Below are 16,154 nucleotides of genomic sequence, written 5' to 3' on the forward strand. Positions count from 1 at the left end.
CTATTCATTTTACAACTTATGGTGGGAAATAAAAGTGTGACTTTTCATGGAAAACACAAAATTGTCTGGGTGACCCCAAACTTTTGAACGGTAGTGTATCACGTAATGGCAGGTTTTGCTTTCACACAGTCCTAAAGGATAGAATACATATTGCTTTAGTTGATCCCTTACGAGACGACTGTGTTTGTAGCGACGATGTACTCGACTTCCTTGGTCCAAGGGTTCATGAAACTGAACCAGCGACTTCTCAGGGTGATGAAGGAGCCATCTTTCACCTTAAACTTGTAACAGTTAGTGTTGATTTTATCTCGCATCTGCAGCACTGAAAAGAGGATAAACAGTAACCACAGAAATTGTTAATCATTTTGTCGTAGTAGTGGTCCATCCATCCATTATCTGTAGCTGCTTGTCCTGTTCTACAGGGTCGCAGGCAAGCTGGAGCCTATCCCAGCTGACTATGGGCGAGACAGGGTACACCCTGTCGCCACATCATCGCAGGGCTGACACAGAGACAAACAACCATTCACATTCACACCTACGGTCAATTTAGAGCCGCCAATTAGCCTAACCTGCATGTCTTTGGACTGTGGGGGAAACCGGAGCACCCGGAGGAAACCCACGCGGACACGGGGAGAACGTGCAAACTCCACACAGAAAGGCCGTCATCAGCCACTGGGCTCAAACCCAGAACCTTCTTGCTGTGAGGCGACAGTGCTAACCACTACACCACCGTGCCGCCCAGTATCTCTAGCCGCAGTATCTCTAGCCGCTTTATCCTGTTCTACAGGGTCACAGGCAAGCTGGAGCCTATCCCAGCTGACTATGGGCGAAAGGCGGGGTACACCCTGGACAAGTCGCCAGGTCATCACAGGGCTGACACATAGACACAGACAACCATTCACGCTCACATTCACACCTACGGTCAATTTAGAGTCACCAGTTAACCTAACCTGCATGTCTTTGGACTGTGGGGGAAACCGGAGCACCCGGAGGAAACCCACGCGGACATGGGGAGAACATGCAAACTCCGCACAGAAAGGCCCTTGCCGGCCACGGGGCTCAAACCCAGACCTTCTTGCTGTGAGGCGACAGCGCTAACTACTACACCACCGTGCCGCCCAGTAGTAGTGGTGGTATACCAAATATACTCTTTCAAGTAAAACATACCCAAGGACATTTGTACATTAAAACACAGCACAAAAACATTTTCCATAAATGATGCTCTGTCAAAGTATGTTTAAAAAAACCGATATCCCATTAAAACACAAATCCATCCATCCATCCATCCATCCATCCATCCATCCATCCATCCATCTGTATACACACAGTGCTGTGCAAAAGTCTTCGGCGCCCTTTTTTTCATACAAACTTTGTTATAGATTTCTATTTTATGACTTCTACATTATCGAGTCAGTACAAAAACATTTTAGAGTACCAAATGTTCGTTTTCCAGGGCAAAATTAAATGTTACAGAAAAAAAAAGTTTGTATCTGAGCAGCATGTTACATAAGAGAGCACTTTTCAGATTAAAAAAGAAAACATAATGGAGGCTACTGGGTTTTGGTGCAAAATGAAGACGCGAGTGCGACAGTCAAAGTGTCCAGAAGAACTGCGGCTGGTTCTGTAAGACGCTCAGTAAAACCTACAGCTCATTTCCGCATAAAACTGCACTCGTTGTACCTTAGACTACTATATATATTTTTTAAAGCAAAAGGTCGTCTCACACCAAACATTGACTTTGTTTCATTGATTATGGCTTACTGCTTACTGTATTTTTTTAGGTTGAAACATTTCATTTAATTATTTTTAAGCCATTTTTGGTCGACAGCATTTCTTTACATGTGCCTAAGACTTTTGCACAGTACTATATGTGTGTGTAATACGTACATACCTGTATACACACTCACTGAGGAACATTATACTAATCCTGGGTAGGGCCTCCTTTTGCTCTCAAAACAAGCTAAATTCTTCATGACTTATTCCACTAGATGTTGGAAACATTCCTTTGAGATTCTGGTCCATGTTGACATAACTACATCATGTAATTCTTGTACAATTTCTAAGTGCACTTTCATACTCAAATCTCCCATTTTACAACATCCCAAAAGATGTTCAATTGGATTCCGATCAGGTGACTTGGGAAGGCCACTGAAGAACACAGAACTCATTGTTCAGGAAACCAGTTCGAGATCTTTTTTTTTTTACGTGTTCTGCCTGAAAGATTACAGTAGTGGTTTCCTGTTGACTTCTACTGGATTATTTATAGAACCACTCATGCCCCTTTTCCACCAAAGCCAGGGTTCTTACACTTTTTCACCAGTTTTTTTCCATGACTTTTCCAAAACCTTTTACTGAATTTCCATGACCATTGCTGGTTCATCACTGCTCATCGCATTTATAGCACAGCCCCCAACACTAGTTTACATAGCAGCCCCACTCATGCACAATCACATCATACACATACCTATTTCACGTCATCATTCACAACACTGTTGCCCCCTTTCTTCACACACACATAGACAACTACAGTACTGTACCTCATGCCCCTTCACATCACATATGCAAGTACACACCCACAGTCCATGTTTCCCCAAATATCCAGTCCATCTGTCCCAAACCCATAGCCCATGCTCTCAGCAACCCACCCCCTGCCCAGGCCCAAGCCCATAACTTTGTAATTTGTGCATTACAAGCATTTTGGTACTTTGGCACTATGACCCCCCCCACATATGCACACAGGCAGACTACTGAAATTTACAGGTGCTTTCACAATAGGCCTATATTGTAATTTAACCATTGCCTAAATGATATGGTAAATGCGGAAATGAAGAGTTACAATTTGAAGACAACATTGAATGTCTATTTATTTCTGTGTTCAATCAGTTTAACCAACAACATTTACATCCAAATCCAACAAGGTCCTCAGGGCCCTACACTGAATATTAAGCATCGCCTAAATGGCATCATAAAAAAATGAAAATAGAGGGTGAAAATCTGAAAAAAGTGGAATGTCTATTTCCATCCCTTTCCTATAAATTTAAGCAAAATAAAATCAATTGTGACATCCAAATTCAGAGAATACACAAGATTAAGAAATGGCTAGGCTAATATGGCTTCACCTATTACAAATTAAGTCTTTTTATCCTTTAAAACGCAAAACTCTCAAGAGTCATAAAACTGAGGATATTATCCAATCCAATATTTTATTTACCATCTGTACACGCAAAAAAAAAAAAAAAAAAAAAAAAAAAATTATATATATATATATATATATATATATATATATATATATATATATATATATATATATATATATATATCTCAAACGAGAGCTCCAGGGCTCCAGCATCGTAATTCGCTTAGGTTTCGTTTCTATCCCGGGCTCCAGCCCGACTTTGGACGCCCGTAGCTCGGGCAGGGGAGGTCCCAGCATCCTCAAACTTGACGCACCACGCCTAGCACGCTACAACTACTAGCACGTCGCACGTTACGAGGAGGGTGTGGCCAGGGTTGCCAGATGTGACTGATGATTTCCAGCCCAAAAAATGCTTAAAAACCACCTGGAGGCACTAAAACCTGCCTAATTTGAAAACCGCCCAATCTGGCAACACTGGGTGTGGCAGTCAACAGGCATAGCCAGTAGGCTACGCAGACTGCGCTAGACAACATTTCCAAGACAACTCGTGGCGATTTACATTTTATTACGGCACATCAATTTTATAAAGATAATCGATGAAACACTAGATAGATTTCCATGACTTTTCCAAAACTTCTGAACAAAATACTTTTTTCCATAACTTTTCCAGGGCCTGGAAATTTAATTTTAAAATTCCAAAACTTTTCCAGGTTTTTCATGACCGTACGAACACTGCAAAGCAGTTCCAGGGCTGGTTCGGGGCCAGTGCTTAGTTTGGAACCAGGTTTTCTGTTTCCACTGACAAAGAACTGGCTCTGGGGCCAGAAAAAACGGTTCCAGGCTAGCACCAACTCTCTGCTGGGCCAGAGGAAAGAACCACTTACGTCAGCGGGGGGGCGGAGTTGTTAAGACCAACAACAATAACAAGACCGCGAAAGGTCACCATTTTTAAGCGACGAGAAGCAGTAGCTGTACAAACGCGAAGTCATCCATTATTATTATTATTATTATTGTTGCTGCTGCTTCTGTGTTGTTTTTGCTTCGATATTCGTGCCAAGGTTTATGCAAACGTAGCGACGTAACTGACGTATACAGCGACGTAACTGACGTATACAACGACGTAATGATGTGGCTTCCCTTAGCACCGCGAGCCATGGAAAAGCAAACTGGTTCTCAGCTGGCTCGCAAGTTGAATGAGTTGTGAACCAGCACCAGCACTGGCCCCGAACCAGCCCTGGAACTGATTTGGTGGAAAAGGGGTATCACACACACACACACCTATGGGCAAGTCAGTTAACCTAATTGCATGTCTTTGGATGTGGGGGAAACCTGAGCACCCGGAGGAAACCCACGCAGACATGGAGAGAACATGCAAACTCCGCACAGAAAGGCCCTCATCAGCCACTGGGCTCGAACCCAGAACCTTCTTGTCTTTGTGCATTACTATGCTAGAGGCAGCCATTAGAAGATGGTAAATAGTGGCTATGAAGGAATGCACATGGTCAACAGCAACAACCAAATAAGCTGTGGTAGTTAAGCAAAGATTGGTATTAACAGACAAAGTGTGCCAAGAAAACACTCCCCACACCACTACACCACCTCCACCAGCCTGGACTGTTGACAAGGCTGGTTGGGTTCATGGATTCATGCTGTTGGTGTCAAATTCTGACCCTACCATCGGTGTGCCTCAGCAGAAACCGAGATTCATCACACCAGGCTACGTGTTTTCTAGTCTTTAACTGTCCGGTTTTGGTGAGCCTGCACCCACTGCAGCCTCAGCTTTAAGTTCTTGGCAAACAGAAGTGGAACCCGACATGGTTTTCTGCTGTTCTAGCCCATCCACCAATGTATTGTGCATTCTGATATGCTTTTCAGCTCACCATGATTGTACCGAGTGGTTATCTGAGTTACTGGCGCCTTTCTGTCAGCTTGAACCGGTCTGGCTGTTCTCCGTTGACCTCTTTCTTCAACAAGGCATTCCATCTGCAGAACTGCCACTCACTGGATGTTTTTATTGCATTATTCTGAGTAAATTTTAGAGACGGTTCTTTGTGAAAATCGCATGAGATCAGCAATTATAGAAATCCTCAAACCAGCCTGTCTGGCATTAGCAATCGTGCCACTGTCAAAATCACCGAGACCACATTTTTTTAACCCCATTCTGATGGCTGATGTGAAAATGACCCAAAGCTGCTGAGTCTTTTAATTATCAAATCATACCGTATATAATGTGCTCCGCTGAAAATATTTTAATTGGCAAGTATTTTGTGACAAATAAATAATCCACTTGCACGTGCAGTCAGTATTGATTAGCAGCTATGTACAGTGTACTAACCTTGACAACTGAGCTGTATATAATGGTAACTTCTAGCTGTCTTTGCTTTACTAACTGCTTCTTACATCCTTGCTAATAAAGACACCACATAAAAATATTTGTAGAAATCTTCTAACAGGTACCTTGTCTGTGGCATTCGGCGAGATGGCCGATGTCATCCTGATGAAAATACTCATAGAAAGACGTCCCCAGCAGCTCCTGCGGTAGATAGGCGAGAATGGCAGTGGCCCTGGAATAATACAAATTGTCATGAATAGTTGAAAAACATGCCAAAAATAAACCCCGATTCCAAAAAAGTTGGGACAAAGTACAAATTGTAAATTAAAACGGAATGCAATGATGTGGAAGTTTCAAAATTCCATATTTTATTCAGAATAGAACATAGATGACATATCAAATGTTTAAACTGAGAAAATGTATCATTTAAAGAGAAAAATTAGGGGATTTTAAATTTCATGACAACAACACATCTCAAAAAAGTTGGGACAAGGCCATGTTTACCACTGTGAGACATCCCCTTTTCTCTTTACAACAGTCTGTAAACGTCTGGGGACTGAGGAGACAAGTTGCTCAAGTTTAGGGATAGGAATGTTAACCCATTCTTGTCTAATGTAGGATTCTAGTTGCTCAACTGTCTTAGGTCTTTTTTGTCGTATCTTCCGTTTTATGATGCGCCAAATGTTTTCTATGGGTGAAAGATCTGGACTGCAGGCTGGCCAGTTCAGTACCCGGACCCTTCTTCTACGCAGCCATGATGCTGTAATTGATGCAGTATGTGGTTTGGCATTGTCATGTTGGAAAATGCAAGGTCTTCCCTGAAAGAGAGGTCGTCTGGATGGGAGCATATGTTGCTCTAGAACCTGGATATACCTTTCAGCATTGATGGTGTCTTTCCAGATGTGTAAGCTGCCCATGCCACACGCACTAATGCAACCCCATACCATCAGAGATGCAGGCTTCTGAACTGAGCGTTGATAACAACTTGGGTCGTCCTTCTCCTCTTTAGTCCGAATGACACGGCGTCCCTGATTTCCATAAAGAACTTCAAATTTTGATTCGTCTGACCACAGAACAGTTTTCCACTTTGCCACAGTCCATTTTAAATGAGCCTTGGCCCAGAGAAGACGTCTGCGCTTCTGGATCATGTTTAGATACGGCTTCTTTTTTGAACTATAGAGTTTTAGCTGGCAACGGTGGATGGCACGGTGAATTGTGTTCACATCATCTGGAAATATTCCTGAGCCCATTTTGTGATTTCCAATACAGAAGCATGCCTGTATGTGATGCAGTGCCGTCTAAGGGCCCGAAGATCACGGGCACCCAGTATGGTTTTCCGGCCTTGACCCTTACGCACAGAGATTCTTCCAGATTCTCTGAATCTTTTGATGATATTATGCACTGCAGATGATGATATGTTCAAACTCTTTGCAATTTTACACTGTCGAACTCCTTTCTGATATTGCTCCACTATTTGTCGGTGCAGAATTAGGGGGATTGGTGATCCTCTTCCCATCTTTACTTCTGAGAGCCGCTGCCACTCCAAGATGCTCTTTTTATACCCAGTCATGTTAATGACCTATTGCCAATTGACCTAATGAGTTGCAATTTGGTCCTCCAGCTGTTCCTTTTTTGTACCTTTAACTTTTCCAGCCTCTTATTGCCCCTGTCCCAACTTTTTTGAGATGTGTTGCTGTCATGAAATTTCAAATGAGCCAATATTTGGCATGAAATTTCAAAATGTCTCACTTTCGACATTTGATATGTTGTCTATGTTCTATTGTGAATACAATATCAGTTTTTGAGATTTGTAAATTATAGCATTCCATTTTTATTTACAATTTGTACTTTGTCTCAACTTTTTTGGAATCAGGGTTGTAAAACTAGATGCTTATATGTGTGAGATGGTGATCAGAAAACAGCCGTGAAACAACAATGAAAAATTAGGTTTTGACCAAAAGCAGGCAGATCAGACGTTCGCTGGCCGTGGTGTGAAAATTGTGCATGTAGACGCTCATTTAAGTTTCCAAATCTGTCATTGCTTAACTCTTGAATGTTTTCTATTGTGAATACTATCATTAAAAAATTTATAATCTCTGCTTTCCAAAGAAATTGATCTTGTTAAGATCTGTTCAGTACTTTGGGAGTAACAGCAGGTTGAAGTTGGTACAACAGAGTAAAAACTCTGCTCGCGTGACGTCGGGAAACTGTTGGTGCGTTTTGAGTCATGGGAAAGCGGTCAGGCTCTCTTCTGATCGGTTTCTGTCTGGATTACTCATCAATATCAATCAGATAACTTTTATAGGGGTGTTCTCTCACTCTCACTACTGAATACTTCATCAGAAACAAACTTTTTCGTCAGCTAGTTTTGATGTTATGATTCACGGGAGACTTTGAAGTGAGTTTTCATAGCTTTACCTACTTATTTTTTCAAATCAAACTGATTCATGTAAATAATTAACTATTTTAGAATATAACTGTAGGGTTTTTTATGAAAACTCTTGAGATCTTAGTGGTCAGAATGATATTTTTACTAAAAAAATGGAAGTCAGAAACGCGAGTCTCCATTTCAATTCAATTAACCGGAATTGTTTATTGGATGTGGATCACACAGTTTTTTCGAGGTTCAACTTGAAAGCTGGGAATATTAATCAAAATAATCATTTATATTCTTTCATATAAACACTAGTAGGCCCTACTTTTGAGAAATACAAAGCCCTACAGAGCACAAACAGGGTATTAGCGAAAATCTTCTATTGCTTTTTTATTTTGATAGAGAATGGTAGATGTGAATGACATTCAATGCTTATTTATGCATATTTAATAATTGTATGTCATTTGTAATGTAACGAACATTGAGTTCTTCTTCTTTGTTATGTATACATGAGAATTAAGATCAGCTTTATATTGCACAAATAAAACCATTTGGTGAAACTTTGAAGAAGAGAGTGTATCGATTTAACGTTTTACCTAATTAGCATAATTAATACTAACAAGAAGACAGAGTCATCTATATCCGCCGCCCTATATACCCACTACATACCAAATTTCAAGATATTATTTGTCACATTTTTCAAGTTAGGCAGCACGGTGGTGTAGTGGTTAGCGCTGTCGCCTCACAGCAAGAAGGTCCGGGTTCAAGCCCTGTGGCCGGCGAGGGCCTTTCTGTGTGGAGTTTGCATGTTCTCCCCGTGTCCGCGTGGGTTTCCTCCGGGTGCTCCGGTTTCCCCCACAGTCCAAAGACATGCAGGTTAGGTTAACTGGTGACTTTAAATTGACCGTAGGTGTGAGTGTGAATGGTTGTCTGTGTCTATGTGTCAGCCCTGTGATGACCTGGCGACTTGTCCAGGGTGTACCCCGCCTTTCGCCCGTAGTCAGCTGGGATAGGCTCCAGCTTGCCTGCGACCCTGTAGAACAGGATAAAGCGGCTACAGATAATGAGATGAGATGAGATTTTTCAAGTTCTGCTGCAGGAAACCAACCCTACCTCTTTACACTGACCTCACCAGCCCATAGCATAAACCCACCGGACCTTTGATCCAGGTGAGCTAAAAATTAAAATTTCTCACATTTCTTAGTATCAAAAGGCACATGTACATTACTTAATCAACATATACACCAACTTTCAAGACCATACCACTCATACTTTTCAAGTTCTGCTCCGGAAACAAAACCTACCCCTAAGAGACTACCTACCTGAGAGACTAAGTCTGAAATTGTTTCCATGGAAACGTGAAAAATTAAAATTTCTTAGTATGAAAAGGCACATGTACATCACCTTGTTAACATGTATACCAAGTTCCAAATCCATATCATGAATAGTGTTGAATATATGCTCCGGAAACGAACATTGCGCTTAGAAACTAAGTCAAAATCTATTTATGTAAAAATTAGAAAAATACTTAAAAAAAAAAAAATCCAAAATAGCAAAAGGCACCAGTTCACATGTTGCTTGATATGTATCATGAAAATATCTTCAGTAGTTTTAAAGATATGGCCCGGAAACGAAAACATGACCGGACAGACGGATGGATAGATGGACGAAACCCGTTTCTATATCCCCCGCCAAACTTTGTTTGGGTGGGGGATAATTAAATACTAATTCGCATAATTAGTTTTTACTAATTTTTCATAGTTTGTATACAACCATCTATGTGCCTGCCAATTTCCATGTAAATCTCATCTCATCTCATTATCTCTAGCCGCTTTATCCTGTTCTACAGGGTCGCAGGCAAGCCGGAGCCTATCCCAGCTGACTACGGGCGAAAGGCGGGGTACACCCTGGACAAGTCGCCAGGTCATCACAGGGCTGACACATAGACACAGACAACCATTCACACTCACATTCACACCTACGGTCAATTTAGAGTCACCAGTTAACCTAACCTGCATGTCTTTGGACTGTGGGGGAAACCGGAGCACCCGGAGGAAACCCACGCGGACACGGGGGGAACATGCAAACTCCACACAGAAAGGCCCTCGCCGGCCCCGGGGCTCGAACCCGGACCTTCTTGCTGTGAGGCGACAGCGCTTACCACTACACCACCGTGCCGCCCTTCCATGTAAATATCTTGAAAAATAAAAGTTATTAAGAAAAAAACATTTGATCTCCTTGGTTAATGAGGCCCATTTTAGACCATGTGATCCTAATACATAATATTACGGCAGTTTTCTAAAAATTAAGCCATTTTTTCAATCTTTGATTTGTAACATCTCAAGAACGGATAAACATATTTTAATTCTGTAAAAAGTATGTTGTTCTGCATTCAATTCTGAATTCAATGAGATCAGTTTCAAGCAATTTGGATTGAATTTGAATTTTCACCTGACATGCCTACCAAAAGGCAAGTATTTTGCCAGTAACATATTTATTTCACAAAATTATGCATAGCTGAAGTGAAAATCCATGGCTGAATTGCCCTTGAGCAAGGCACCCAACCCCTAACTGCTCCCCGGGCACTGCGTATGTTTGTGTGCTGGTTGTACGTCACTCTGGATAACAGCATCTGCTAAATGCCTGTAAAACCCCCCACAAAACTATCCAACATTTTTTGATTGATTATACTGACCAACTGATTTCACTCACCTCTGGTCAACAAAGACGAACTTGCCGTCGATGGCGTGGCGTGAGACGTACTCGGTCGGTTTGACGCGGATGTCTCCATTCATCGGTTGAGGGACGATGTGGGGGTGAAGGCGGCCGATGGCCACCAGGCAACTCAGATTACAGCCTTCATTATCGGGCTCGTTGTCCTCGTCCAAGCCCTTCTGCATGGGTGGCCAGCTCTTCAGATAGCCCGTGCTGTGGATGGTGCAGAAGCTTTTGCGGTCAGCTGCGGAGGACATGATGCATGGTTTTAGCCTGAGGTCAGTGATTAGATTCAAACGCGCATATGACAGTCAGCTGAGGAACTGAAATGACGGTATTCTGACTGTAGTTGTACGATGATAAATCTGAAATAGTTATACTGTTGCTATATGTCAAACATTGTTTCTCAGTGCACTTGTTTAAAACAGTGAATCCTACTTTTTCAAAAGAACAAAATATGTTTCTGTATTGTTTTTGATAAACTAAGAGTTATCCTCTTTACAAGAATGTTTTAAAAACATAATTTAATGCGGCACCCTTTAATAAAATTCCATCTCATCTCATCTCATTATCTCTAGCCGCTTTATCCTTCTATAGGGTCGCAGGCAAGCTGGAGCCTATCCCAGCTGACTACGGGTGAAAGGCGGGGTACACCCTGGACAAGTCGCCAGGTCATCACAGGGCTGACACATAGACACAGACAACCATTCACACTCACATTCACACCTACGGTCAATTTAGAGTCACCAGTTAACCTAACCTGCATGTCTTTGGACTGTGGGGGAAACCGGAGCACCCGGAGGAAACCCACACGGACACGGGGAGAACATGCAAACTCCACACAGAAAGGCCCTCGCTGGCCACGGGGCTCGAACCCGGACCTTCTTGCTGTGAGGTGACAGCGCTAACCACTACACCACCGTGCCGCCCCTTTAATAAAATACACTATGAAAATGTGTAGATAAATATCATGCTTACAAAAATCATGATACTGGGGTATGGACTGATCTGCTGGTTCAGTGTACCTAATAAACCATTCAAATACTATTCAAATTATTTATGTATGCAAAGGCAAAAGGACGTCATATTAAAAGGTCACTCATTCAGAAAAAGGAAGGAAAAACGTTCAAATGTTTTATGTAGAAAAAGAATGCACACATGAAATAAATCCATGCCAGTTAAGGCAAACAGAGTGAGAGTGTCCTTCGTTCAGATGATAGGATATGTAGTATACAATAAGACAAATCACACAAAGTAACAAAATCACATACACATGAATTTACTAATGATTTGATATGATTCACTTCAGCACTACTACAATTCGATTCAGGCTCGAGCCAATATGATTCATCCATCCATCCATCCATTATCCGTAACCGCTTATCCTGTGCAGGGTCGCAGGCAAGCTGGAGCCTATCCCAGCTGACTACGGGCGAGAGGCGGGGTACACCCTGGACAAGTCGCCAGTTAACCTAATCTGCATGTCTTTGGACTGTAGGGGAAACCGGAGCACTCGGAGGAAACCCACGCGGACACGGGGAGAACATGCAAACTCCGCACAGAAAGGCCCCATTGGCCACTGGGCTTGAACCCAGAACCATCTTGCTGTGAGACGACCGCGCTAACCACTACACCACCATACCGCCCGATATGATTCAGTTCAATTAAATGTAAGTTTTCAACCAGAATGTATATAGCTGCTATAACACAAGTGATACAAGATGAATTAATTGTTTTGTGGACATTCCACAACATTAAATGTTGCAATAAATGGATAAAAATGATAAGATATTGCTCTTTAATTTAACCTCCTCTCCGATTGAGGGTTGTCTATTGTCTTGGGAGGAATATGAGCTTTCTGATTCTCTCATGCATTCTCTCTCCAACACACACACACATCCAAAAATCCTTTCAAAATGTCTCACCTTTCTTTTTGGAGCAGGTGGAGGCGAAGTCCTTGTCCTCCATTTTGATGAGAGGTCTATTACTTTTCATTCTGCAGAAGAAGGAGCGCCGGGCCCCAGAGCACAGCCTGGACGGACCCGGCGCGATGTCTGTTTTTACCGGAAGCCCGGCTGAAGGACAAACCCAACACGCACATATTTGGACTTTTATTCTGACATGGCTGTCAATCAAACTTCATATAATTGTATGTTATCCAACCCAGAGTTATTAATTAACTGTAAAACTAGAGCTACATTCTATGTATATTTATGAGCTTGTAACATTATATCTGTACACAATGACTTTATAACCTCCCTCCCCATTCCCTTCGTGACCAAAATGAAATCAGTAATCCAAAATACTTTTGGCATCAATGAGTCGCTCCCTTGGCACCGTGTCGGATGAGGACAGCTGCTCCTTGACTTTGGCAATGTCTTTAGGATGCAAATAATCAAACAAGCTCTGGCCAATCAGGTCGTTCTGCCAAGAGACAGAAGGTTACATGGGTGATCTGGCAGTCTCATATAATGCAGTCCATCAATCATCCATCCTTCATCTATACTGCTTATCTGTCAGGGTCAGCGGAGAAGCTGGAGCCAATCCCAGCTGGCTTCAGGCAAGAGGTGGGGTACAACCCGGGCAGGTCGCCAATCTATCACAGGGCTATAATGCAGTCTTACCTCATATTCTGTATATCACATCAACACCATTTGTATCTTTAAATAAGTCATACCATGCCTAAGCAGATCAACTCACTTGGCTGTAGTTCAGGATTTTGTACACAGACTCGGAAACGAAAAGAATCTTTCCCCGATCGCAGCCGACCACAAAGAGAAAGCCGTCAGCAGCCTGTGGATCCGAAATGAAATTCTAATCAAAGCCCATACACCAACACCAGTCAAAGAATTAAGCTTACAAAGCAGTGGCACATACCTTCAGTATCAAATGTTTCAGTTCATCATCTGACAGAAAAGCTGGTTTGTAGTTTGCTTCAGTGTAAGGGTTTGCAGCACCTTACAGATGGATGAAATCAATAACAATTACAGCAGTGCACAATAAACACGCAAGGCATAAATAAGGTGACGGGGTGTGCTGTTACAGAAAAATAATCAATTACTTTTTTTTTTTCCCCAACCAGAACGTCAAGGACGTAGGAGCTCATCTGGCCTGCCATCAAAACAACCCTGACTACCAAAACATCAATCAGAACTGAAATGTGACAATGTGAGAGAGGACCAACCTCCACGACAAACTGTTTACAGTAGGAAAATCAACAAAGGACTAAATTTTGTTCCCCGAGTGAAGATCGACCCAAAACATCGATCAGAACTGAAATCGGATGAGAAATGAGAGAGGAGATACAATTCTAGTCAGAAGAAAATGTGTTAAGTTGACCTAATTATTAATTTGTTAGCAAAGAATTGCAATACAGTGACCAAGTTTTGTCCAGAAGATCTAGTTCTTTCAAATAAAACCATCAGAACTGAAATCCACGGAGAACTCAGGGAGGAGACACGATTTAACTGAAAATAAACAAAGTTGTATACGAAGTTGTAAACAAATTGCTTACAACAGGAAAATCAACAAATAGATGACCAAGTTTAGTTCCTCAAGGACAGATCGACCCAAAACATCAATCAGAACTGAAATCGTGTGAGAACTGCAAGAGGAGATACAATTCTAATGAGAAGTCCCAAAATTCGTTAAGGTGACCTCATTAGCAGTTTGTTAACAAACATTTGACAATACAATGACCAAGTGTTGTACAGAAGGACTAATTCTTTCAAATGAAACAAACAATCAGAACTGAAATCCATTGTGAATTAAGGGAGGAGATACGATTTAACTGAATAAACAAAGTAGAAAATCAACAAAAGACTAAATTTTGTTCCTCAAGAGAAGATCGACCCAAAACGTCGATCAGAACTGAATTTGCATAAGGAATGAGAGAGGAGATACAATTCTAGTCAGAAGAAAATGTGTTAAGTCGACCTAATTATTAATTTGTTAGCAAAGAATTGCAATACAGTGACCGAGTGTTGTGCAGAAGGTCTAGTTCTTTCAAATAAAACAATCAGAACTGAAATCCATTGAGAACTTAGGGAGAAGATACGATTAATAGAAAATAAACAAAGTTGTAAACGAATTGCTTACAACAGGAAAATCAACAAAGGACTAAATTTTGTTCCCCAAGAGAAGTTCTACCCAAAACATTGATCAGAACTATAATCAGATGAGAAATGAGATAAAATTTGAGTGACAGCCCTGGACAATTTGTTCATTTGGCCTAATTAGTAACTCATTAGCAAAAACTTTGACAAATCAATGACAATGTTTTGTGCGGAGTGATGAGTTCTTTCACACAAAACAATCAGAATGGAAATCCATGGAGAACTGACGGAGGAGATACGATTTAACTGAATTCTGGACGATGGACGCCAGGCCACGGCAATCAACCTTATGACCACATGAGCTCGTAATAACAGCACATCCTGAAGTCTTTGATTCTTCTTATGCCACAGCAATGCAAACAATTCTTTTATTTATTAAATGGCACATTGTATATCCGTTAGTTACGTTTAATTATGTGGAGTGTTCGAAACAGAAGCTCTTGTTATCACTTATATTATAACAGCGATAAAATTCCTCACACACATTGTCATGTCACTGAGAAATCACAAAGCTTAAACTACTACGTTCTGAAGACTTTCCTACGCTGGAAAATGTACAGTTACAGCTTTACCTCTGACTGTCACAAACCTGTGACACTTCCAGTAATGCAAAATAAACACTTTATCCCATCATCAATTACACTTAAAATCTTTACATTGTTTTAATGTAGAGAGTACTCTATTTAAAAATTATATATATATATATATATATATATATATATATATATATACACACACATTTTATATATATATATATATATATATATATATATATATTATAATTTTTAAATAGAACTAATTAAGAACTTAATTTTTAAATAAAACTATTTATACTTTTTCAAGGCACTATATATATATATTAGTGCCTTGAAAAAGTATTCATACCCCTTGAACTTTTTCACATTTTTCTACCTTACAACCATGAACTTAAAAGTTTTTTATTGAGATTTTATGTGATAGACCAACACAGAGTAGCACATAATTGTGAAGTGAAACGAAAATGATAAAGGGTCTTCAAAATTTTAAACAAATAAAAATCTGAAAAATGTGATGTGCATTAGTATTCAGCACCCCTGCGTCAATACTTTGCAGAGCCACCTTTTGCTGCAATTACAGCTGCAAGTCTTTTGTGGTATGTCTCTACCAGCTTTGCACATCTAGACACTGAAATTTTTGCCCATTCTTCTTTGCAAACTAGCTCAAGCTCAGCCAGATTGGATGGAGAGCGTCTGTGAACAGCAATTTTCAAGTCTTGCCACAGATGCTCAATGGGATTTAGCTGGGCTGCCAACTCTCACGCAATGATCGTGAGACACACGCATTTGATCGTCTTCACACGCTCACATGCCATACCTCCAATTTCTCACGCTAGAAAAAAAATCTAGTTTATCTATCTGATCTAGGCTACCCATTGCGTCGCGCCAACCACTTGCGATCGATCAATTACACCTTACGCACGGCTAAACAGGCAGAGAGGTGTTC

At 41.1% G+C, this 16,154-nt stretch overlaps 1 protein-coding gene across 4 annotated transcripts in view; it reads right to left on the minus strand.

Annotated features, from left to right (window-relative positions):
* Positions 1-16,154, minus strand: part of LOC132899236 (basic helix-loop-helix ARNT-like protein 1) — a 59,254-nt gene that overhangs the window by 9,100 nt on the left and 34,000 nt on the right. For 3 of the 4 annotated variants that reach the window (XM_060940980.1, XM_060940978.1, XM_060940979.1), the window contains 7 exons: positions 13,435-13,514; positions 13,258-13,350; positions 12,864-12,981; positions 12,483-12,632; positions 10,555-10,801; positions 5,594-5,700; positions 172-322 (listed from right to left, as the gene is read on the minus strand). In XM_060940980.1, the coding sequence (XP_060796963.1) occupies positions 172-322; positions 5,594-5,700; positions 10,555-10,801; positions 12,483-12,632; positions 12,864-12,981; positions 13,258-13,350; positions 13,435-13,514 (946 nt within the window). The remainder of the gene's footprint in view (positions 1-171; positions 323-5,593; positions 5,701-10,554; positions 10,802-12,482; positions 12,633-12,863; positions 12,982-13,257; positions 13,351-13,434; positions 13,515-16,154) is intronic. The other variant, XM_060940981.1, reaches the window with a different exon arrangement.

Source organism: Neoarius graeffei, chromosome 15 (genome assembly GCF_027579695.1).
Source record: "Neoarius graeffei isolate fNeoGra1 chromosome 15, fNeoGra1.pri, whole genome shotgun sequence".
Classification (NCBI taxonomy): domain Eukaryota; kingdom Metazoa; phylum Chordata; class Actinopteri; order Siluriformes; family Ariidae; genus Neoarius; species Neoarius graeffei.